The following is a 26,489-nucleotide window of genomic DNA, read 5'->3' as shown; positions in this document are numbered from 1 at the left end:
AAAACAAAACAAATCGCAAAATAATGACGGTAGATGAGGGGTATTTTCAATCTGAGCATGTATGCAAATAAGTGCATCATTTTGAATTTATTATTTTTATTTCGCCCACAGGGGTTTTGCAGGAAAATGTATTGTTCTTCGAGGCGTCAAACCCGCAAAATTTTCAACAGCGACTAAATGTGGCGCACGAATGTTTGAAACTGCAACGTATAATTTGAAATGTGTACCAAAATTACTCTCTGGATTTTCTTGCTTCCTAGGCTTGACTTTTAGGTTCGTGCAAAATTATTAGGCGACTTTCGGGTGACTCTGCAATCAGTTGGGTACAGGCGGCGTGGCAGCTTACCGTCCCGTCTGACTGGTTTACCACATGTGTGCTTGTCATCCTTCCATCGCCCTTCCCCCCCTTGTGCAGGAGGGTGTGTTAAATTATGTGCATCGGCAAGGTGTCCAAACAGTGCAATTGTGCTGCCAACCAGTTAATCATTAAAGGGTTTCTCACTCCATCCTATCTTTTCCTCGACCGTAACATCGCCCTCCAAAATTGCCTGAACACTTGCGGTACGCTTCTTGCTTTCTGATACAGCTTTGCTGGATGAGTCGTCCAGTTCACGAACCGGATAATGCTGCTGATATAGTCCCGTCCGCAGTCTCAACCACTTAATTGAGTTATAACTCGCTTATATAACCAATCTTGGCTTTTGAAGGCCCTGTCGCGAATGACGAACGAAAAGGAACTCGAAGAAAATTTTAAAAAAGATAAAAAAACTCACTACATGAGGAGGCAAGTGAACCAAAGGGAAAAGGCGAGTTTGGAGAAAGCTGAACAAAAACCATGCATCGTCCGGCTACTTACCCCACCTTTGAACGGACACTCCCTACCAAAATATACAAACCTCCAGTGATGAAGCCATTTAACCGCATACCAAAACGACTGGGCATTGTGAGAAGGTGCTTCATAATGCTCGATGAGTCAAACTCAAGGGGAACACATTTGACCGTAAAAGTTAGGCACTCAGTCCACCAAGCTCACCTGACTACTCCACCCCAGTTCATTAAGATATGATGACTTGCGGTAAAAGGTGAATCACATATAATGGACAGAACTTGCAGGTAGTTTTTGCGGATGAAATAATTTGCTGAACATTCTAGAAACCGCATGGCCCGTTTGTTCGAAAAATACGAATAAGTGCCACTCCTCTAAACAACATTTGCTCGATAAATGCAACTACGGGTTAAAATCGCGGGAGCCGCATTCAGTATTGCCTGGAAAATTGCGCAAGTTTGTTGCTAAACAGAAGAGTGTTCAATTATGACTTGCGAGATACGCCAGGAAGACCATGTCGTTGATCGTTGTGGACAGCTGAACGAACCGAGCTGATGCACACGACTAACATGTGGATGGGGCAACGATGACTGATCAACTAACCACAGGGTAATTGCGTCGGTCACAATGGATTCGCCGATGAACAATCAATTGCTCAATGATGGCTGCGGCCTTCTGTGTTCCTACCACTGTAGCTTATCCGCCACACAGTTCAGCTGTTTACGCAGGCCGTTAGGAGCTCGCAGCGGTGGTTTAGGAACAATTGTAGAGCGTACAACTTTTTTCGGTAAGTTGTAACCTGAAAATCACCTCTGGTGCACAGGGAATCAACCTGAGAAAATCTATAAAAAATAGTTTGGAATCGAACGATCTCCGATTACCGAGGACAAACGGATACAAGGGAGCAATATCGCCTAGTAGAAGAGGCATGTGCGCTCTCCAACAGGGGTGTCAATGGTCATTTACCCGTTTGCTGAGCCGGGCAATTTGACTACGAACGTGCCATCACCAATCGAGGTGATATCTTCAGTGCGGTATTGGGGAGCGTAGTGGTGCGCAACGGTGGGTTAGTTGTTGTGTGTTGGGTACTTTCACGTGTGCGTTTTTATACGTCCTGCTAGCCGGGAATGACCTTTGACCGCGGTTAGTTGTCCGGTCAGGCGGTTCCATTGGTTGCTCTGTTATCCCATGCCCTCACTCGCCGACGTCCCTGTGAACTTCCAGTTTTGCATCCCTCCAGTCATATTCTGGTCGATGTTGGAGCGACCTTTGTCCTTCCGAGACCCGGCTTGTGACCGTCATCTATTTGACTTTAATGAGTTGCTGTTTTCTTTGTTTGTGGATCCAATATTTTGTCCTGTTTCAGTGGTCCAGTTGAGATGTTGGTCTTTTGCACGTAGAGTTGTGTAAATTGGATCCAGTTTGATGCACCGGTCGATCGAATCTGCCGTAACACATGACACGACTCAAAGCACAACCACTACCCCACCACCGTCCACCACTACGCCCCCCAATGACAAACTGATGATGTCACCTCGACTGACGATGAAACGTTGTAATTCAATTGACCAGCTCAGCGAACGAGCCTACGACCATCTACCCTACCCGAGCTACCAACATTTTTCGTCCAAAGAACAGTTGTCAACCTTCTGGGAGCACATGCGAGCACGACCTATAAATTAGTTAATGTTGGTCGATTTCGCCTTCATTGTTCCAACACTATGATAAAGCAGCCTTGACGGTCGCGGCTCCCAGTGCCTCAAAACTGGGGGACATATATGAATTGTTATTTGATATACCACGTTTGGGACCTCGTCTAGGATTTCCAGCCTGTCGCAGTGGAACGGCATTTGCATCTCAAGTCTTCGCATGAGCCACTCGGCATGCCGGGAGGCCTTTTGGATGGACACCCGGAGAGGGGCGCCCGGGTTTTAAAGCAACCGTTGGCATCCTTCAACTGGTTGTTTTTACATAAGGAAAGCGAACCATCTCGGACTGTGCACGTACAGCCCATTTCCGGGTAATGTACAACCATTAGGTCGTAAGTTAGGAGAGGAATCGCCGCGCACTGTTTGCAGATATTTCTGAAACCTGTGTGCGTCGAAACCACGCTATCTGCTGCCATCTGAAGAGGCGCATGTGGCTACAGTGACCTTCCCTTGACGGCAGCCGAAGCGCAAAGTTTTGTCAGGACCGAAGTCATATATTCCGTCACAATAAAACCCAGCTATGGGGCACCAACTCAACATACACGGTCGCCACTTCTGAAGGTGTTTGTACGTGTTCTGAATGGTCAGTATCTTGCAGCAATTCATACAATGGCATTCCATACTTCAGCAGGACCCAGCAGGTGCCCTTCTCTTCCTCGGTTAGCCCTCCATTTACCGGAAGCCGAGACCAAAATAAAAAAATTTGAAAGTAGATTAATTATAACAAATCGCAATGAATGATGGCAGATTGGAATGATTTTTGGTCTGAGCACATATGCAACAAAATGCAACATTTTATTTTCCACTGCAAAGGTTTTTCGTCTAACCGCCCGCCCGTCTAGGCGGAACCAATGAGAATCCAGAATTTTTGAAAGCCCAACTGGTTGTTCGCTTTCCACTGCGGTTCGAGGATGAGAGAATACAAGTTGGTTGTTCTGGGGAGCGGTGGTGTCGGGAAAAGTGCCCTCACCGTACAGTTCGTGCAAGGAATTTTTGTCGAGAAATACGATCCGACGATTGAAGATAGTTACCGAAAGCAAGTAGAGATAGATTCCCAACAATGTATGCTTGAGATACTAGATACAGCTGGAACAGTAAATTCGCCCTTTTGTTTGTCATATACTTGCTTCAGGAGCAGTTTACCGCTATGCGGGATCTTTATATGAAAAATGGACAGGGATTTCTGTTGGTGTACTCGATAACGCAGCAGTCTTCGCTAAACGACCTTGCCGATCTTCGTGAGCAGATTCTGCGAGTGAAGGACGTCGACGAGTTTCCTCTCGTACTTGTTGGCAACAAGTGTGATTTGGAGGACGAACGTAGTGTTGGACGTGATCAGGGACAGAGGTTAGCAAATGAATGGAGGTGCAGTCACATGGAAACCAGTGCAAAAGCGAGAATCAATGTGAATGAGGTAAGTGCCTTTGAACTGCCCTCAATCGCTTTTCTTTGGCGATCGAGGAACTTACACATCGTATGGCTTGAAAGGAAGCTATACCAGCCGATTAAATTCCCCTTGTTCTACTGTGCGATCTAGAATTTCATCGTGAATGATGCGAGAAATATCGAGACGGTTGGAAGAAATACCAACACACTAAAATGCGATAACCCAAGCCGCCGTATGCATATCAGATATATCATATTCCTCCTGGTCTCTGTGTACCGCTTAACTAATGCACATCGACTCAAGTTTCCTTGTCGCATCTAGGTAGAAGATTTCTGGCCTTTATAAGCTATGTGTAAACCAGCTGAATGAACCGCGGTAAAAGATTGAGACAAAAATGTTGACTTGAGAGTGATGCAGCGTTGAACTGCCACTGGTAGAATTTAGATTTCTGTGCTAATTTACACAAGGCAAACAGTCATTGACGGAAATTGTCTTGTTGGGGGAAAGCACAGGTGAGACGACATTCGAGTGTTCACTTAGGAAAGACAAGCATGCACACAAATACACGGTCAAATAGTAAACCATTGGCACATTGGTTCCAGCTGCGGGAAGTGAAAGTGTGCGGGAGACACGTCTAGCCCTAAAGGCGAGGAATTGGGTAGCTGGATGTTGAAGGTATTGGCTTTGGCGCACGAGCGCTACTGACTGCGATTGGGCCATTCCTGTCGGTGTCATCAACCATTGGTGAGTTGAGTACCGAGGTCTCCAATCAGGGAGGCAGCTGTTGTCGACCCGACTAAGTTTGCTGGTTTGGCTTTTCATAATCCATTGCCAGGTCATATGTTGTCGAACTTTCGGTCGCTTCCACTCAGCACAGAGATGGGCGAAAAGACCCCTGCAGGGCAAACGGTCTTATGGCCTGCGGAGTATGTGTCCTGACCAGCGCAACCTATAGGGCTTGAGCATTTCATTTACCGCAAGAGAGTTCCTTCTTCCTAAGACGATCTGGCGTGCTTCAGCATTACTAACCGGATTTTCCGGACCTGACCAATGCTTCGGTCAAACACTGACATCTTTCGTACGTCCTCTGTGCGTGGAGATCTTGATCCGTAAAACAGTATGGATCGTATTGACGCAGTGTAAACTCTACCCTTGTTGTCAAGTCGGCGCCGTAAGTGTCAGAAGTTGGCAAAAGCTGTCCTGGCCTTTCCGATTCGAGAAGTAATCTCATCTCCACCTAGTCTGCCCGAACTTATACAACTGTGTAGGTAGGGAAATTTATCTACCATGTTAATTAACCCGTCTGTAATCATAAGGTTTGGGTTTGATCCAACCCAGTCTTGTAGCAGCAACTCTCAGGTGTGAGGGACATCAATTTGTAAGGGACACTTGATCGCCAGGTATCGCCAAGGTTTCTGAAAGTCACTAAAATCAAAAGCAGCTTTCAGGAACGTGGGCAGTTTGAAGGAGTGGAACTGCTCAAGATCTTGTCTCCGCCAGGGCGAAACCCAGCTCGGTTCTCACCAATCTGTCTCTCCTGATAACCGGTCAAACTACGCAAAATAATGCGGGAGAACACCTTAAATGAGACGGGCACCAGCCTGATACCACTATGATCTCCACTATGATCTCTCTTGCGCTCTTTTTGTAAACTGGGATGACGGTCGGCGAGCTCCATTCAGTTGGTATTCTATTTTTGATCCAAATCCTCTGCCTCCTGGACCTCGTCGCCTTCTTTCGTGAGCGTGGTGTGCAGACCATCCGGGGCAGGTGCCTTATCGCGTTTCAGGATTGATATGTCATTCTGGGTTTCAGTTGTTGATGGCGGATTGGTGTGAATGTTCCATTTAGGTTTGCTGGGCTCTCCAGACGTTTATGTTGGAGGAGACCAGCCGAATTGTTCTTTAAAGGGCTCAGTCCACCGCCCAAGATGAAGATTGACTGAGTGCATTGCGTTCCGTCTTTTTCACATATTTTTTCGTTGATACCTGTCTCATCGGTTGTTCGAATCATTTTAAACGGCGCGGCTGTTTCTTTCTCCATCTCCGAGGCCTTCGAAGTCCGCCAGCGTTTTGTCATTCTTCAAGCTCCTGATTATCCGGTGTTTGATAGATCAGCGTGCGCCATCACAGTCGCTAGTTGCTGATCGTGCTTTTCTGGCATAAATAATATCTGCTGATCTTGATATCTAGTGTTCATTTGGATGAGTAGGATGGTTCAGAAAGGTGGTTCCAAAAGCCGAGGGCGTAGGCCATTCAACGTCCAACATCATCTACATGACCGTGCGCTTCCGGTAACCTTCTAGACAGGTCCGTTTGGTACTCTTGAACTACTAAAACTTGTCGAAGTTGATGAGCGGAGCTGCTCTCCTTTGGCGCGCGTAATACTGACGGAAAGCGAAGTGCCGGGCCAGCACGATGGCATGATCAGAATCAAGTTTCGTACGCCGGAAGGAATGGGAATTCTTAACCGAGGCTCTCCATAGGTAATTGATAGCCACATGGTCTAATTTGGTCCATGACTGTCCCGTGTTAGATGACCTCCAAGAGACTCGATGTGACCGTTTGTCCTGAAAATTCGTACTGGCTAGGAACAGACGATGATGAGCACACAACCAAATATGCATCTGTGCACTATCCGCGCGCTGAGCATTGATTCCAAATCTGTCATTTAACTGGGCTTATTCGTCCAACTTGGACATTCATATCACCCACCAGGATTACTATATCCGTCCTTCTTGTTGACCAAAGCAGTCGCGATAGATCTTGGTAAAACCCGTCCTTTTCACCCTAAGAACGTCAGTCTGTTGGAGGGTATACGACAAATAAATACCGTTCACCAAATCCACCTACATCGATCTTAATTGGGCCAGATAACCTTACAGCGCAAAGACGACTGTTTACTGGGATTCGGTCCTGCGCTTTCAGTCTTCGGGCTGAGTGGAACTTAACGCCGTAGACACCAAGAGCCATTGCGTCGGGATCACCGGATACCCGAAAAGTGAAGTGTGGAACCTCTGAACTCGTCCTAAGAGGATTGAGGAGTACGACCGGAGTGGGGTCTTGTATACGTGTTTCGGAGACACAATATGCATCAAGAGAGGGAAGCAAGGTTTCAGCAAAATGTGACTGTTGCCCAGTTTAACGTAGAGTACGGACATTAAAGGTTGCAGCGTGGATCCGATCTTTTGAGGTTAGTGATTATTTTGATTTATTTTTCTGGGCGATGTTTTATACACAGAATAGTGGGTAGGGGGCTCACATAAATTGGTCGCACTGCACCGTTCGATGAATTGGGAGAGAGTGTAGGAAAAGGCCTTTGAGCGAAGCGCTGCAAGGGTAAATGCTGCTTCCTTGTTGCCCTGGTCGCAGAAGGGGGGTCTGTTGGGGTATCCCACCATCAAAAAGCCACAAGGGAAAAGGCCTTTGAGCGAAGCGCTGCAAGGGTAAATGCTGCTTCATTGTTGCCCTGGTCGCAGAAGGGGGGTTGGTTGGGGTATCCCACCATCAAAAGTCTGAGCCACAAGGCAGTGGGAAGATGTAGGGTTTTGTTCGGGGACCCGGGCTCTATCCTGTGACTCAGAAGTCTGAACCGGGAGGCAGCGGTTAGGGTTTTCTTGGTGGTCTCTTTCCGATGCTCATGACTCAATAGTCTGACCAGCTTGACTGCAGGGGGCCAGCCTGTCCCGAGGGCTCAGATAGTAAGGCATTACTTTCTCACATCCAATGCATCTGCCCACAGCAGGTACTTTTTGAGCAGCATCGGACTCTTTAATTTTGAAAGTATTTCGACCTTGTTATGTCAGACAATACTTCGACAATGACATCAACATATAACCTTCATGGTAAGCGGAACTTTCTTGGCTTCTCTACTCTTAACAATAGTGACAAATTAGGATGAACACTGTTGCGAGCATCGGGCGGTCCCAGGTAGAGATTAAAAAGGAGACGGAATAGAAGGGCGTAATGTACGCTTCAATCGTATATGAGCTGAAAATGTAGAGTGAAAATTACTAGTTGATGATGTATGAAATCTATGGTTTGCATTGTCATGATACCTACTGAGGTCATGACAGCAGAAACGCAACACAAGAAGTGGTCAATATTAGAGGAAGCAACATGACATTAACAGTTGTCAGAATTGTCTGCATGTAAAAGATAAAAAATACGCTTCTCAGGTGGTGTCATACATATGCACATCGTTATGTTAGTGGTCATCGTCAGTATCTTTTTCCTCACCATCGCCTTAGTCGTCATCTTCACGAACGTCTACTTCGTAATTGACACCACACCGCGATTATCATCATCCCAAGTCAAGGAGTTAAAGCTTTGTGCATCCGAACGTGAATTTTCAGTATGCAAGTTTACGATGGTGGTACGTCTTATCGGTAGTGTTTCTTATACGCTGAGAAATTCACCTGGAATACTTGTCAACAGCGCTTTACAAAAGTAAGCTAGACGCCAGTTTATACAGAGTAGTGGGCTCAAACGGAAAAAGAGCCAAGTAAGTGATTACAGAATTGTAGCAAGCGGCCACAAATGCTTCTTAGAGGGGGTTCGTGAGGTAGACTCGGATTTAGTGAGTGACTAGATTAGTCGTGGGAGGGAAGCTTGAAAAGCATCAAAATGCTTAACTTAGACACTCATTTGCATACCATTTTGGTTTTTCCGGGAGACTCACCTGGGTTCAAATGGAGCATGAGAATTACGAAAATTCGGGGGCTGCGCCCACCTGATGAACTCCGAAGGATGGCGAGACCGGTCGTGGGCTGTTGAAGAGTTCAATCAAGCTCGATTTCTTCCGGCATAAAAAGCGGTGCCTGTTTGTCGTGTCGGCTTATGCCCCAACAGACTGCAATTCTGATGCGGAGAAGGATACTTTCTATCGAGAGCTATCCGGGCTCATTCGTCAGGCAAAAAGCACCGACATTGTGATCCTCGCAGGCGATTTGAATGCTCAAGTAGGTCGTCTGAGCTCCTTGGAATAACATTTGGGTGGCCGATTCGGAGTCGACGCTCGCCGCAAAGACAACCTAGATCGACTCCTTCAGTTGTGTGCTTTGGAGCAAAGGTGTCCCCCGTAAATTCTTGCCCCTCATTATGGCGCTGTACGCCAGTTGCCACGGCCGTGTAATGGTCTACGGGAAGCTCTCTCCTGAGTTCACCACATCAAATGGTGTCCGACAGGGCTATCCTCTTTCACTTTTCCTCTTCAACTTCGTCATTGATACGATCATGGAAGACTCACTACCAGCCCCTAATGCCTGTGGGGTCGAAGTGCTCCCTGGGCCTCCGCTCACAGACATCGAGTACGCAGACGACATAGTTCTTCTTGGATCTGACTCCGTGGTAATGCAAACAATGTTAACCTAAATAATTCTGCCTCGCGCTTCGGCATTTGCTTCACACCTGCAAAGTGTAAACTGCTACTGCAAGACTGTGTGGGCTCGAACCCTAGCCTCATGCTTGCAGATGAACCGATTGAGGTAGTAGACAAATTTGTTTACCTGGGCAGCTGTGTCAGTCCCGGTGGTCTGGCGAAAGATGATATTTCCATTCGGATTGGGAAGGCCAGGGCAGCTTTTACGAACCTACGTCATCTGTGGCGTAGGTGTGACATGTGCTTCTCTATCAAGGGTCGAGTTTACAATGCTGCGGTGCGCTCCATATTACTATATGATCAGAAACCTGGCCGCTGCGTGCTGAGGACGTCAGTGTTTGACCATGAATATCTTCGGAGCATTGCCCGAATGTGGTGGGAACGGGTATTTGGTTGTACTGCAGGCACCTCAATCCGGGAAAACATCCAGCATCATCGACTGTGATGGCTGGGTCATGTGCTATGCATGCCGAAACACCGTCTACCGAGATGAGTGTTATTCTCCGTGCCTTCTTCAGGATGGCGCAAACCGCGAGGTGTACAGCACATGACTTGGCAGAAAGGCGTCAAAGAGATCACGAAAAGTTTGGGTGTTGTTGGTATTGTGCGCTTTCCAGAATGGGGTCCCTGTGACCCCGTCTGTGCTTGACTGGAGACATTGCAAGAAATGGTGGCTAATCGATGTCAGTGGCGTTCGTGCTGTCAGTTTCTTTCCAGATTGTCTGATTGAGCGGTTGGAGGTGTAGGCACCTCAGTGTGCTTGACAGCAATAGGTCTCCTCCCTCACCCACTCTTTTACTCCTCTTCACTGTAGGGCTTTTAACACAATTATGTGTATATATATAAACTGGATGAACCTTATAGTTGTGCGGCAGTGAAGCATCAGTGCCAACACTGATGTTGCTTTCCTTGATGATGATGATGTTCGAAAACGAGCAGGTTAGTAATGGACTCACGCTTCTATAACTAAGGGTGATGTGATCTATCTGTGTTGGAGGTTAGTGCGCATGTTGGAGGGATATGTAACCTAGTGATTTCAGTTGTTGCGGATGCTAGTACTCCATGGAAACACTCTGTGATTAGCACACAATCACAGTGGGCGTTAGCCGTTTACCGTGCGTCTCCATTCTAGTCTAAGACGACCACCCAGTTGATCTTCAGCAGCGCTAAGCCTACCATTAATTTCTCCGGTAACCACAACAATATCTGAGCTCTTGGCCCACCGCACTAGGTGTCGTAAAAGCTGTCTTTTAGTGCATCAGAGCTACAGCCTGTTGAGTCGTAAGCAGGTACTATGGACATGCAGTGATCATCGGCGCGTTTATGGGATGCTGTCACTAACGTTACCAAATGAACCGCACACAGCTGACCATCAACGGACATCCATTCAAGAAGATGCTCTTCAGCTCAGTGGCTTAGAGCAGTGTGAACCCCTGAGGAACTAGTCGTTGTGGCTTGTGGATCACCAGAGGTGGGTTCAGTTTACATACAAGAGTAGTCCGTTGTCCACCCTGCTTCAGAGTTAAAGGCTGCCAGATGAAATAAGCATCGAGGTTTGAAAAAATGAATTCGCTGTGTGAGTAACTTTGGTGGCCGAGTCGACCATAGATATTGCAGCTAACGGATCTAGTAGTTCTTAAACATCGGCCTACTGAGTTGTCGTTCCTAGCGTGTTGAGGAGAAGAAGAACGAATATGTGAAAGACGAAGAAGGGAGGCTTCAGCAGTAGTCTGTCTTGGTACACCCACCCTGTCATATACAGCAAATAAGGCGACCCAACTGATAGCACCACCCAACTTCAGCTATTGCCTGAAATTATTTATAGGTGTGAAATTCATAGTTGTACGTGGGCCAACGTGGCTCCATGGTTAAAGTGTAGATTTACCGACCGAGTGGTCTGGTTGAAACCCAACCTCGACTTCTTTCGCCTGAGTTTGGGCAACGTGGCAGCTAGGAACCGAAAGGGTGTTACAGCTGAACGATATTTTACGTGGGTCGGGATACTGCCAGGGCGGCTAGACCTAGGCGGACACAGTATCTTGCTTATTCTGCCCCGTGCGACGAAATTTAGATGAGCCGTCTCTAAGATTCTGAAAGCTCATTTTGCCTTTTTATGTGAACATACACACCATGTTTTATCGAGTCCCAGAGCCTACAAGAGGAGTGAATACCCAATGGCCATGAGACATTTTTCTCAAAACGGAACTTTGTCCCCCGACAAATCTTTTAGTCACTTTTCGACTTCGCTCTGCTTGTCTGCAAAGGTTGCCCATCAGATGGTCAATAGCTCATTCCTATCAATTTTTACTGTGTTGATGCTTTTCTCCTTTTTTTCCCAGGTTTTCTGTGATTTGGTTCGCCAAATTAACAGTAAAACTCCGGAACCGAAGGCCAGAAGTTCCAAACAAACCAAGTGTTGTGTTGTGTGACCGGCACCTGTGCGTACGAGAAGGTCCCAGTTTGATCTGAACCAATTTTCTCATTCTAATATTATATGTCTCTCTGCATGCTGATCATCGTTGTCACCATTTAGTTCTCATTCATTTGAATAACGCCTTGTTTTGCGCGCTTCGACCTCCTTTTATAATCATGAAATGCACTCTTGCCATTGCGTTAAATAAATGTACGAGTTGTTTGACAACCAAGTTGGACCATCAGATTTACTCCTTTGTGCCTTCATTCACAGTCAATGGAGACAAGTCCCATCATGCCTGTTTTTTATCAACTCACACTAATTTTGTCGGTGATTACTGCTTTGATCCCTTCATTTGTTCGCGCTCCGGATTGGTTTTGTCCTTTGACGAACACACACTATGTATATTTTTATCTTTAGGGTGCTATCCCTGCGTACGCTTGTTTTCAGACAGGTAACTGTAATATTTCCTTGTAATTTTATTCGGCTTATAATTCCAGTCACAGACTTTAACATTTGTTTTCTTTGATTGGAATCCGTTTCTAGGAGGACGTTGGTTTCTTCTTCACCTCAATATCTCATCGATTTTACAAGGTCTCCAACTATAACTATACTGAATACTGGTGGTGATTTCTACTGACTTGATTCGGCTGACTGGTCGAAATCTAAGTGTCTCAGAATTTTGTCGTTACTGTCCCAGATCACCCGTTTTGTGTTCCGGATGCCACCTATAACGATAACACAGTGCAGTGCACCGTGCCACTTCTTCACTGGGTGTTAAACAGGTCATTCATTGTTTAGCCTTATGTTTCCTGGGAGTATTGTTGTGATTGAAAAGTGCTTTTGAGACAAGGTTGCATTGATCACGTCTCTAAGAGGCGTTTGTAATGTGTTGATGGTCAACAGTTTCAGGCTACAACTTTGCGATCCAAAGTACCATTGTGTATTGTTATCTTGACTGTCTTTTCGGTTTGGGTCGCTTACTGCTCGAACAAATTTGATAAGTGTGGTCTTCACGTTTACAATGTACGTTTATGAAAAAGGCCTGCCGAGCCTGAACTGTCATTGTGGGATATCGGCAGAGCCGGTTCATCTTCGGACTGAAGTTAGTCGCTATAAATCAAATAGTTAAGCTGACCTCTTCTGAGGGTTCACCTGACAAACGACCCATATCATTTTTGCATTAGAGAAACGGTCCATGTTTGTGCAGATTTTTTTGGTCCATGTTTATTTCAGAGAGCAGTGTTATGTGTATCTTGTGCGTGTAGGAAATCTAATGTACCCTGGAGTACCCACGTTCATGGACAGATATCACTGTCAGTATCACTGGGTTTCCACGTCAGTGCTCAGTAATCCGGTGAACACCTAAATTCCGAGTCCAATTTTGCGATGAAATTGTCACGGTGTACCGAAACATCAAATATCATACCCAACAGGCTATACAAGAAGTTTAGCTTTTCATGATCTGTGACGATCATCCGCATCCCACCAGTAGCTTTGTAATTAGCGCAAATTTAAAACTACTGCGGAATTCAGCTACAGAAGAATGGAACCACGTGATCGAAGCAATCCATTTCCAGACAATCCCCGTTTCGCAGCCGTCGATCAGCCTCGAACCAAGAAAACCTAATGGCCAAAAGCCGTTGATATAGCTTAGGACGTTAAGCTGCTGAATGTTACGAACAACGGTGATTGTTTGATCAGACCATGCAAAAACAGTAAATCCTCAGCTCATCGAGCAAAGCCTGTATAAGAACGGGACGGTAAAATAACTCGTTTACTCAGTGAAATAGACACCAGTCAGGCCTTTCGTGTGCGGGTAAATTAGTAGTTGGGGAGAATGTTGGCAGCTCATGTAGAGTAGATGATCGTTGGCCTGTTAACTGAGACAGAAAATCCACTTTCACCACTCGTGGTGGCGTTATCAGTGTATCAGTGGTTATGCACGGCGAGTGGACGTTTGTTGAGATGAATCATCGGAACTTGTCCATGCCAGGCGTATGCGATTGCAAGTAAACCTTCAAGCCCGTAGGTAAGCAATGGATGTGAAAGTGACAGCCGACTTCTTTGTCTCTTATTGATTATTTTTTAAAAGGTATCAATGTTGTCTAACGGGTGAGAAACTAATGAGACGAAACTTATGGTTGTAGCTGTCAGTTCACTGGTAACACTACAAAATGACAATCCATTCACAGGTAACTCCACAGTACCAGACAGCACCGACCAGTCAACCGACTGGTCGCAATTTTGGAGTTGTGTGGAAGTTAGGGAGTGTTGGTTGTCTGGCTTCGTCTGGAACTTGAGTGCATTTTGTTGTTGGCCCCGACCAGGGATATAAACATCAATTGGTACTGATTCCATCCAGTAAATGGAACCAGTCTGTGCAGAAAAAAATACAAGAAATACTGTACAGCGGTTGCATCCTTGTCGGGAGTCATCACTAATGAGCGTCTCACGAAACTTCAGTGTCTCGGACCCACGCTAGTAGTTTGAACAGTTGATCGTTGGGCCAACGGTGTTATTAGTTCGTATTCAGACGAGATATAGTACCACGCATCCTCTGGTGGAACGGTTGTGCAGTGCTTCTCGGCTCTTCAGCACTTACGGGACAAAATATTCGTTAAAATTCCAAAATCTCACTACCAACAGTAATCTCTTCTGGTGAGCATGACTTACACGGATTTTCGGTGAACACACCCTTAGTACATCGAGGTGTGAATGTCGTTGACGACTGCACATATATCTTAGACTGGGTCAGCAAAACTACTATGATGCCATGGATATTAATTGCGTTTTTATCTCACTAAACAGTGGTTTGGCGGTAAGTCACGCGAAGGGCATCTTAATTTACCAGTCAGGCTTGTGGATGTCTATCTAGCGGATAGGTATACCCTGTACAATGGTGAGACAATTGACGATCGTCCTGAAGGCTCACATTCTGGAAAAGCTGCAGTACTGAGCCAATAAGGGTTCCGTAGGTCATCCTTCAAACGTGTCGCAGGGTAATTCGAAAAGCTAGCCTATAAGGAATTGTTTCAGGCAGCATATTAAGCATGACGCGTCAGCGGGGAAATCCCATATTAAAGTCGATCAAGTGTCTCAGTTTCAAAGGAGGAGTGATATGACAAGGGAGCCATATAGGAAGATTGCACTGGTTACTCCGATGATAGGCATGCGTCAGTAATGTTACTTTTCACCGAGAGGTGAAGTCTGCCTAATATATGTGTATGAGGACTGCATATCCGTCATCCAGATGACGTCATTTAGTCCCCTGGGTTTAGGTCTCTTCAAAAGGTGTCCCACTTTATAAACGATCACAAAACAAAACTGGTGATTTGGTATGTCGCGTGCATCTGTTACGTCCAATATAGTTGACTGGATACTCCAAGGATTCGTAGTATATTGACACCGATGTTTTCAGAAAAGTGCGGTCGGCACTAGGAATTCAACTCACTGAGAAATAGCAAAGTTTTCAGAATGCTCTGAAGCTGATGACATGTTATCTCGTAAGGAGGTGAAACAAACTAACTTTGACCTCAGTGGAGTTCAAGTACAATGTCACTTGTGCATTGTGTAGGGAAGGTGGTCAGCAGCGTTTCTTGTGAGAAAGACGTATTTGTCTTTATGTAATTAAGGACGATGAAGAGAATAAACACGACACTGCCCTTTATGATACCTTTTGAAACGCTTTGCATTTGAACATAGCTTTGCATCTGAAAGCCTACTAGATCGTACCAACTCGGATATTGTTTCGCTCGTGTAACTAGTGCTGTAGTTCAAAATGCCACGCGATCCTGTTTAAAAACGTTCAAATGCAAGGCAAATGTCATAACACTATGCGCGAACGTTGACGAGGAACATGTACCTAGGTTAATGTATCTAAGTCTTTCTGACAAATCTGTTAACCAGTTCGAAAGTTTAAGGCTGACAAGGCTTGCAGTTGGTGTTCAGTTACTCAAAATTTGGAGATAAGACATTCGAGGGTGTGAATGCAATTGCAATTTGTGCAGCGCAGTCCCCAGTGGAGCTGATTTAATGGAGGAAGATTTCTCAGAGTACGGACTATGTCAGAAATGGGTGCTTTTTGTTAAGTCAACTCAAGAAGGACAGCCAGACGCCCAACGGGTGAATCAGCATGCTCAGAAAAGCAACACATGCGGGCAACAGTCTCACAATGACAATAGCATGGGTGCAAATGAGTAGTTGCATGCTTGGCCGCGAAGCTTATCAGTTGCCGGGTTACACCCGCACCGAAACTAGTAAGGAAAGTGCCAATCCAGATTAGTTTCTCCTGTGTTTAGTGTTCACCCCAGTCGGAATCCAAAGCAGTTGCCATGGTTACCATAAAGACTTCCTGTAGCATTTATCTTCGTTTTTATACCGCTGGTTCATTTGTGCTATAGCTTTTTATGCTAATCGTAGACTTTTTATGGCCGTTTTTGCCCACACGCTCGCGTCGGCTCACACACTCCTGCATAAAAACACATGGTAGGCATGCGGTCCTGCACACAAATGGGACAAGCGTAAAAAAACGGACGAAAATGCTAAAGAAAGCTGAATTGGCTGTTCTACCGGAGAATACTAATTTTTCTGGAAAGCGTTCATATCCGTTATTTGTTAGGCTCTCGCAGAGTTTACGAGCTATGGCTTATGAACTGAAGGTATGGTGAGTGCACAAACAGCAACTCTGCTGTTGGTCAGGAAGACTAACTTGGAAGGTCCTGTTACATCGATTTTTGGCCTTTCCAAATCACCACTAGCTTTAAGCTGTTCCATTAACTAAGACAAATTAGCTTTGCAAATCCGATAATGGAAGCCCGAGGTTGCCTACTGTGAGAAGCTCTGATGATTGGTTGGAGTGCATTTCTTCGAATTCTCGTCAATAGTGGACTTCCCCTGTCTAAGCTCGGGCAACCTGGCAGTATCCCAGTCTTCGTGCTTCCTTCGAATGGCATGGTAGGTGGACACCGAAAGGGTGCTACAGCTGAATGATTTTATCCACTGGTCTTAGGTTCTGCATGGCCTGGTTACCCCACACCTACCGGAAGTCAACATATCTACCACATACAGTGCAATCCCCGTAGCACTGTTAGTGAGCGAAGTTCCTGTACCGCTGCGTGAAGTGTTGAGTAACGAGTCGAATCGGTTATGATTGTGCCTGTTGGTAAACCGACAGGTCCAGGTCTGCCACATCACAGTACTTATGAAACCAACTTGAAAGTATAGTGCAGCTAAATCGCATCCCGACGCACATGTGTGAGTGGTGTGAAGACCGTTCTAACAGGCGAGCAAAACCCTTACAGAAGTCACTATTGACCATATCATTCATTAGGATAGCAGCTAGTCTGGCTTTGGAGCAGTGCTGCTTCAAAAAGGCAAGCCGATGAACGATATGATTTGAGTAGGACATAACAGGAAGCGTCAAAGGTTTCCGTAGAATGTTTTGACACCTGTGTTTGGGGAGGGGGACGGTAGGGTTTACGGGCCGCAACTTCTAGTCTGCGCTGTCAAAAAGCTATAAGTGGAGTAACCAGCCAGTGTGGCAGATTATTCTATAAGCAAAAGGCACGACCAAGAACTTTCATATAAACAATGAAGCCCGGTGCTTATTTCTAAGGCTTACAAGCCAGAAGATAGCAAGAGTAAGGAATCCGAACTAGTTATTTATGTTGATACCAGTTTCATCCCGGGGGATAAATTGAAGAACATTAGGATGGCCACCGAAAGTGATCCAGTGTTTGTGAGACTGCAAGATGCCATGCCAAGAGTGCCCTTTGGGACTCATAGATCTCAAGAACCGGCTTTGGTTTTCGAGTGAGGATGGACTGATCTTAGACAATCGATTATGCAGGTCACGTGGTCTTTAAATGAAAACAATGTGCATTGTTCATTCGTTGCATACCTGAGTTAGCTGTAACATCCAGAGAGTCCGCAAACTACCTCTGGCTCGGGATGCCGAGGCATTTCAAAGGTCACGCCTTAATGTGCATCGCTAATGGATGTGAGACAATTAAAAAAAGAAATTTTGCCGCCATAACTCTGAAGTCGCTCATGACAACTCGCAGCGCGTGATATACAGTCAAAATCACTACCATGTGGTGGTTAACAAACCAAGTAATCAGCACTACTTCCATATCAGTGGTAGATTGCTGCATTTCAGATCGACACCGAGCGAATAACATGCATTCTTCCGCAAATACTCTCATTGGCAGACCAAGTTGGATTTCGCTGAAGGGTCGCCTGAAACCAAGCTGATTTTATCGTTTATGAAAGATGAGGTGGCCTTTGTGCAGCGCGTTCAGTTGAAAACTATCACTTTTTATCGTTTATGAAAGATGAGGTGGCCTCTGTGCAGCGCGTTCAGTTGAAAACTATCATTAACGAGAGATTCAGCTGGACTGCAGATGACTCTGTGTGAAAGCCAATTTGATATGCGAATGAGTTTCGTGCTAGTTGGGTTCAGGCAGAACATAAGGTTGACGAAAACTCGGAGACTGAACCTATTTGATGAACCCAGACTAGAAGGGCAAAACCGATCATGGACTGTCAAAGAGTTTTCAGCAGTCTTATAAGTAGTTTCCTCCATGAAATCATGCATAACTAATTGGTCGGTCAGTTGGATTCAACTTTCATAAGCTTACTGAGGTGTATGGAAGTAGGCAGAACTAAGGTGTTCACCTGATCTTATCAGTTCGTCAAATTAGCGAAGACAGGAATGAAAACATGTGTTCTTCGAACCCTTTCTCTTTCAAATTTCTTTCAACAAACATCCCAATAAGTTGGACCGTGAATCACAGTCCTTGCGTGCCACGGGTCCTGAATTATATACCAATATTTGGGCTGTTTTCGAAACTGGATTATATCAAGAATATAGTATAAAATTTTGATGCGCAGACAGACTCAGGAGAGTCTGTCAGCTGGTCTCAGAATCAATCAAATTTGAATCGGCCCGTCTGTAGAGCTCATTGCCTGGAACTTCTTTGATTCCTCTTCATTGGTGATTCTTTCATTGGGCAACATAAACCACACAGTACGCTCTTTCTCTTGGAGTAGTGTACTCAGGTGTTTCGAAGTACTTGTGAGGGTGAAATAGTTTTGCTCACTTCGTCAGAAGTTATTGCTCCAGATATTCTGTCTGGATGTGTACCAGCACAGCCTTGTGAGTCTTATTAATTTAACATTTTGTAGTGTTTGCGGAATGTGTATTGTTCACATTCACATCATTTCCGTTTGAACAGTCGTCCTCCTGTCCTGGCGCAATCATTCTGGTGAATCCACACCAAAGGGGGGAGAACTGGACTCGAGTTTCGCTCTTATCAGAGCTAATCAGCAGTGCATATCCAATGGCCGTGTAGGGATTTGAACTCCGGACATCTGACATGCGAGGTGAACGTGTTACCACTATTTCACCAGCACACGTTGGACGCATGTGAATCTTCACGTCTGAATGGGCGAAGGTGTTCAAGCCTGAGCGACGTGACTGGCATGCTCGACACGTCATCGATACGACGACGCAGCAACTGCCCTGGTTGTGACGTTCGATTGGCCCACAACATGCATCAACAAAGTTGTCCAGCGGGTTTCAGTCGTCTGTGGCGCTATCTGACTGGGACGTTTCACTACTTTTATTTAACGTCTGTTCGCCGTTCCTCACACACTGGAATAAGCAGCTCTCAACAAACGACTTAAAAAAAGAATAGCAAACTCAATAACCAAACAGGCCAAAACAGACTGGTCCTGAGAGTTGTGTGACTCAAGCAACCAGGCCCAAGAAGAGAAAACGTAAATTATCAGTAGACTAGGAAGCACAATGACAGAAAAATACCAAAACGTATGGAACAGGTTAACAAACAATCAACCAACGCAACACAAATCACAAACGTATTGGTCAGATTAAGGTGGGATTTAGTCAAACACAAGAAGGCAACACAGTGCAGCACAGTTTACTAACCGGCCACGAAAACTCCGGAAGGACTTATAAATAGCCTAACACGCTAAAGATAAAAATAGTCTTCAAATTCGCCACATACTCTAATTTGCATATTAATTAGCTTTTGGCTGCGTTCACCTGGTGAAACTTGAAGAAGGCGAAACTTGTCATGGGCTTTCGAAGAACTTTCAGCAACCATGTGAGTAGTTCGTTTTTTATAGACCACTTAAATTTTATATAACCACAAGTACAAAAGTGAAACCTACCCACACAACCGAACACTCACGTTCTGTGTCCATGTTTCATTTTGATAGACTGTGTTTTAGAGAGACTGGCAACAAGTACGTTCGCTGATTAGTGCCAATTAAATGACTTTACTGTTAGAATAACATAGATTCGATCCATCAAACATAAACCGTCACCTTGATGTGTTGATAAAGCACTTTAACTTCATGTTTTGATGGAGGGAACTGACACATACCGAGCAATTATCTCGGACGAAAATCAGTCGGTGAGTAGGTCGCGTGTGGAGCTTATACGAAGGAGATCACCATGCATTGGTGCTTGAAGATGGGCGACAACCTACTGTCCCACACGAGTGGCATTCTACAGGGCTTTAGACCCGATTTCTCCTTCGCTTTCCTTTCGCCTGGAGCAGGCTGACGTGGCTTCCGTTACGTTCAGATCTGCTGCCACACATAAAAACCAATCGCTCGCAGGTTAGGGGCATGGATTCGCCTATTCAGCTTCTGCCCTCAGTTAGGAATCCAAGCAGACTACTTAATTTTCGACCGAAAGGATCAACCGCTTCAGAAATATATGTTTTCGTTACCCCTTGAATTTGTTTTGCTTTGTTTTTTGAAATCAGATTATTTTTTGACGTCTGGATTATTCTCTCGGTTCACGTAAAAGAACAGGTGATGACCGGCCAACCATAAACCGGTTTTGGATGTTCTGGGTTGTAGCTTCCCTGCTTCGAGAGGGGGGAATGTCTTCGTATGTTTCGTGCGCGAAAAACATTATTTTGGGAGTGGTCTGTAATCCAAACTTCAGTTCATGGCCTACCTATCCTAAGTTCTTGCGGTAGAAAGAATAATGGTCGGTAAGTGTATCTAGTTTCAGTCGATTTCAGGCCTTTCTTCTGAGCTTTCGCTTGGCTGTGAAAGATGAACCTACTGGCAGGTTATTTGTTTGAACGACCATTTGAACCGGGTATCGCAAGCTCCCCGTTGCACTTGATAGCGGTTGTAGCCTATTCCGGCACACTACAACGAGACTTTATTTATTCCATTCAAGGGATGTCCATTCACGTTATGGCAACAACCAGAAATGTTGACACTCTAAAACTGATGATCCTCCCACAGGATCTTCCGGGATCTGTTGACCAAAAAATATGTGTTTCAATAATCAGAATAACAGAACGAGTGATATCTCGTCGCGGAAGGGGATAATAAAATCTATATACTGTAAGATAGTCCCATTCGGTGTAGAATCCGGTGGTCGAAGGTTAACTGGTGTTTGGTTAAGACCTAACACGGGTGTGACCATCAAGTGAGCCTGTCGACTGGTTTACCGGTTACATGAGCGCAGGAATCGTTTCTGGAAGTAAAGCTTGGGTCAAGTGGCTCAGTGGTTAGAGCGCGAATCTACTGACCGGAAGGTCCATGGTTCGAACCTGACCTCTGCATCTCGACTTACCCTGTCTAGGCTTGGGCAACCTGGCAGTATCCCAGCCCTCGTGCTTTCCTCTGGTGACATGGTAGTTATGCACCGAAAGGATGCTACAGCTGAACGAATGGTCGAATGCAGAGTTCGAGCTGGCCTATCCTCATGCCAACAGTTTTGCAGTGGCCAGCGTCTTCGTTCTGGTAGAATTCTGTAAATTTGTTTGTACTTTGTATGCAGCTCCGAAAGCTGCTGCGATAGTAGTGTCAGGCCCCCAGTTAGCACTCGTGCGCTGCGTAAGATGGTGCCACAAAATACTAGCACAGGATGAAGATGTAGAGTAAAATATGTTGAAAAAATTACTGCTTTTAGGTTTCACACTTTTCATACTAACAAATTTCGTTACAAAGATCCTGTCACTAATCAGTGAAACAAACAGCTTAGCCAATTTTGGTCAAGAAAATTTTTGCGTTCATACGGTAATTCCCAACCGTTCTTTGAAACTGAACGAATGCGTTTGAGTCCACGCAAGACAGAGAGGAAACTTTGTACTGAGAAGTACACAATACTTGGTACGTGGTCCGTGGAATGTCTAAACTTAGTGCTAAAGTCTACTGCAGCCAAACTGACGGTCAACCCTGGAACTGCGATCAACAGACTTTTTGACTGGTGCTGCTAGGAACCGTTGAGGTTCAATAGGAAGCTTTTTTGGTGGAACACACCAGTAGTAGAGTTGCTGAAAACCCTTCAACAGCTCACTACTGATTTCGCCATTTTGGAGGCTCCCCGTGGTTTCGTCAGCCTTGTGTTCTGCTTAAACCCAGATTGTACGTCAAGCTGTGTTAAGTATTAGTGGGAGATTCTCCGTTCCTTGAAGTACTGTGGGCACAGCTGTCTGTAAGCCGTCTCGTTATGTCCGTACTGGCTATCGAGTATAAGCTTGGTAGGCTTGGTGTTTCTAAGCTCGTCTGTCCGTCTGCACTTGTTGTCAGGTCAGCCCACTGTCTGGTCCGGTTTGTATAATCAATCTACGCCACTTCCCTAAGAAAAGCTGACATGAGGTGCATTCGGATAGCCTGAGTCAACTGCACCAATGCTCCGACGTACCGGATTGGCAAGAAGATCGAGCACATTCACATGCCTGAGGAGAGGGCACCATCGGTGGTTCGTACATTGTGCATGCGCAGGCGAGTACGTGTGTACGACCATGGGGAAACGCAGTGTGTCCAAAATGATCAGAAAAACGGCCAAAGACTAGGATCTTTTAGAGGTACACAAAGTGCGGTGTTAAATGGGTGAATTTTTTTTACCAGATCGGACCTGTCATTCTGTCTTCGCTGTGTCATACATTGATGGTTGAGCGGCTGATGGTGAACTCTTCGCCAGGCTTGCGAAATGACTTGCAAACGTTCCGCCACCGTTGGAGTAGACAACATTAGCATGCGGTTGTGTGGATAGTTTCACATTTCTTTACTTGGGTTTATGTATTATTTAAGGAGTGTGTTCATATTTAACTTGTTAGGCTACACATAAGTCCTTCTAATCGGAGCTCCAGTGGTCGGTTCGTGAGCTGTGTTTGCCTTCTGTCGTCCCTTTGTGTTTGTTAGGTACGTTAGACTTTTTCCTCTTGGTTCATTCCTGCCTAGTTCTGATCAACCACTTATTTACCTGTCAGCCGTCACAGTATTTTTGGATTTCCAGGTACTACCAATGCTGTAGGAGTCATTGGATAGTATTGGTTTTGGATGCCATAATTACCACGAGGGGATTTGCTGGGGGAAATGTTAAAACATCAAGTACCCTCTAAAACAGATATACTTTCAAAAGGGTTCTTTGACGTGGTATGTGACAGTGGCAGCTGATCACGAAAGCTGAAAGCACTTGGTCATAACAAACGCAAGTCAATATATTTGGGCATCAAATGAATGTTGGAATGGTAGACGGTTCAAACTATGCCTGCACTGGCTGGATCAATTCAGGCAGGAGACTCCGGAAAAAAGAAATCATTGTAGAAGGAGATGAGGCGAAAAAACGACAGACCATGGGATCATGGTGGGTAGAGTTTGAGCTACCTTTTTCGATCAAGCAAAGTGAGTAGCGATTGTGAGGGCCAATGTGTTGAAGAAAGTCAACAGTGAAGAACATCTGAGTGCCAGCGTAAAGCAAACTAGCACTCAAAATTGTGTCTTAAGGCACAACGTGATGAAAGGACATCAGGTTTGAATGGGCACCAGGACACAGAAGAAACGTCATGAAGTGCATGCAACGTGAAACCGCTAATTGTTGTAATAGCCCTAGTTAGCCGCTACAGGGAAGTGTCATTTTACTTGTTCGGAAGTCTGAGAGTTTCTGAACAAGTGAACTCAACTGTGGATACTGAAACGCGGAACTAAGAGTGCCTTTCTGAGGGGCATCAAATTTCGTACTAGGAAAGCATAATTTTGTGAGCACAAGACGATTATTTTGCCTGCTGCAATGAAGTATCCGATCTCAGTTCTTTTATACAGACTCCTAGCTTGGCTTTAATGTTAAATTTTTTAGTTTTCCAGGACATCCGAAGGTTTCATGTGGACCATAAACATCAAAACAGGTTGCAGCCTTGCCAAAATCCAGAAAGGAGAATAAAATTATCAGTTTCAAGTAGTCGATTCATAAATCTGGGAAACTGGCGTGTTGCATCTTTGTTGTGGTGTCTCATCTTGATGAGTGAATAAACCGTGTAGGAAACCTAAAGGTCTCTCATCTTCAGTCCTCGGATGCTTGCTTCATCGGGGGAGGTTGTCCTGAAAAAATCCACCTTTCCCAAAAAAATTGGTGGTGTTTCTCGTTGGTGGAAGTGCTAGTCGGGAGAGGAGCACTATGTTTAGTATTTGGGCCACCGGCATATAGTTTCTCAACACGCCCGTAACACAGTGAATGATGACATTTTTATCCACACCCAAACTCTGAGCCACTACATAATGTCATACATTTTATCTTTTCAAACAACAAGTCATAGCCAGGATGTTATGTGCAATGTTTACAAACGCGTGCTGCCTAGCATTTACTTACTTTCAAGCTAACTGTACATAGCTGACCCAGCAATTCAGTCTTATCGAGTCATTTACTATGACTCCTTTTCGCTGAGCACTCGATGAGCACTTGGTGTTGTGGTTAGATGTCGGGTTTGGGGGAAGCATGTCATGCAGCTGACACTAGGTTAAAAAACTTCACTTAAGTGGAGAATACAAAGGCCAGGCCCTGGGCCACCAGAGTAACAGAAAGATTTGATAGGTTTCTGACCATTCACTCAACTGTTTGAAGTAGGTTCCGCAGCGCCCAATTGCCCGGATAGGTGAAAGTTTGAGCTTTGCTTGTCAGAGCACGGTAACAACCTGCCATGTTGCGAGGAGGGATGGTGCGCGGAAGAAAAGAGCTGAAGACGGTGTAGGGGTTATCCCTGTTCGTATGAACAGGTTGCCAAAACAACAGTCACAACGAGACCCACCTAACAGAACCCCTCAATAGAAGACACTCCTCACGAACTTATTGTTCGAATTCTCGTAGAGCTTAACTGAACCCGATAAAAGGGTTAAGTTGAGCCGTGTATCATAACAGGTGAAAGATGCAACACAAAAGAGACAAATGAAAGCCACTGGTTGTGGGCGAAGCGGATCACCCAGAGAAGAAAACGACATTTGAATAATACTGTTTCTGGAGTTCTACGCCAAGTCTCATCATGACATGGTATCGTATTGAAACCCAGCGGAAGGAAGATGTCAGTGGTAGCCAAAGGAATTGGGCGTACGCTACAAACATCAGCAGAACCGATTGAGATGCGAAGTCTCACAGCGTTTGGTGTCCGAAAACTTCAGCAAGATGGTTAAGGAGCTACCAATGTGTGCACTCTGATGCATTTTAGTGTTCTGAATACAAGACCAAAGCACAGCAATTGAGTTTACGACGATTTTGCCGTCGACAACAAACTTCAGGTGATCTACATCAATCCGAACTGGTTACACCGGTTTTGGTAGAGTTTTCAGCTCCCTGGCTGAGTCTTCACTGTTCGGTTTGATACCTTCAAACAGTGGCAATTGCGACTTTGGTCTGTCCACTTCCATAGGGAATCGCACCGGTCGAAATATTGATAGCTTTTTTTCATATTTTCTGTCAGTGCACCAGCGGACAGTAGCGTTGACTCAGTGAGACATTTTACAGAAAATTAATTACCTTTATATACATCACGAAGCGTTCCAATGTAATCTCAGTCGCATTTTGCATAGTCCACCGTAGACAGAATCTAGGATGTGGGCCTTGAATTCGGTGTGCATTTTTCACCTTCAAAACGCAAGATATTTCTAATGGATCCCGAATCTCGCTGTATCACCCTGAAGCTTCAGGGAGAGAAACCTGGACTTTTCGACCGGTTTACTTATCTGGACAGCTTCAAATGCGGTGAGTTTGCCGCGCTAGAAGTCACGTATGCGTTAGCAAGATGTGAACACAATTAGAGAACTTGCGTCGCAAATAGTGCGAGAAAGTTCAAGAAAGATATCGCATACGAAGCAACTGTAAGTGATCTTACTCCATGATTTTTGAGAATTGACCCCCTTCCCGAGAGACGGAACTCAAAATAAAAACAATTCTGTCCTCATAGAGCTCCTCCTTTAAGAGCAGTTTGGTATTCCCACACTTAACATGGGCATTATCTGACTAACCTGCCTCTTCGATTACCTCGATTTAGGCGTTAAACTGGGTCACATAGTCCCAACATGCAAGCTTAGTAGTATCCGAGAAAACAGCTCGCATATAACGAAAGCAGTTGGGATAAAGGAGCTGTACTTGCACTCCCCCGAAGGATAGAAAAACTAGAAAAAACCTATAAACCAAAACCAACCGAACTGCTTTAACACACTGAGAAATTCAGTGTGGTGACACAAATGAATGTGAATAAGCACCACATGCTTAGCCGCAGAGCGCAATACGTGTGTAATTTTGGCTCAGCCTATCAGCAATGCGAGCCACTGATTATCCAAAATGAAATCCGTTGTGTTCAGCTGCTGGGCTGCTTCCATTATTGTGTGTAAAAACTCTGTCTCAGAATTCTAGAGATTCCACAGGGCGAGACAAGAATGTATCCAAATAACAGGCGAGAAATCCGAGATCGGTACTAGGATACAGATAATCTGGGGATCGGTATC

General features: G+C 45.2%; 1 protein-coding gene across 1 annotated transcript in view; it reads left to right on the top strand.

Moving 5' to 3' along the window:
- The window catches only part of T265_07457 (hypothetical protein), a gene marked incomplete at both ends in the record, with an annotated part of 13,599 nt that extends 953 nt beyond the window's left edge, over nucleotides 1–12,646 (top strand). The window contains 3 exons of the mRNA XM_009172986.1: nucleotides 3,446–3,629; nucleotides 3,668–3,949; nucleotides 11,641–12,646. Of these exons, the coding sequence (XP_009171250.1) occupies nucleotides 3,446–3,629; nucleotides 3,668–3,949; nucleotides 11,641–11,730 (556 nt within the window). The remainder of the gene's footprint in view (nucleotides 1–3,445; nucleotides 3,630–3,667; nucleotides 3,950–11,640) is intronic.
- Between the last annotated feature and the right edge of the window lie 13,843 nt (nucleotides 12,647–26,489).

The sequence above is a fragment of the Opisthorchis viverrini genome (genome assembly GCF_000715545.1).
Source record: "Opisthorchis viverrini unplaced genomic scaffold opera_v5_179, whole genome shotgun sequence".
NCBI lineage: Eukaryota > Metazoa > Platyhelminthes > Trematoda > Opisthorchiida > Opisthorchiidae > Opisthorchis > Opisthorchis viverrini.
Note: the sequence above shows the minus strand (reverse complement) of the source record. Positions and strands in the feature narration are given on the sequence as shown.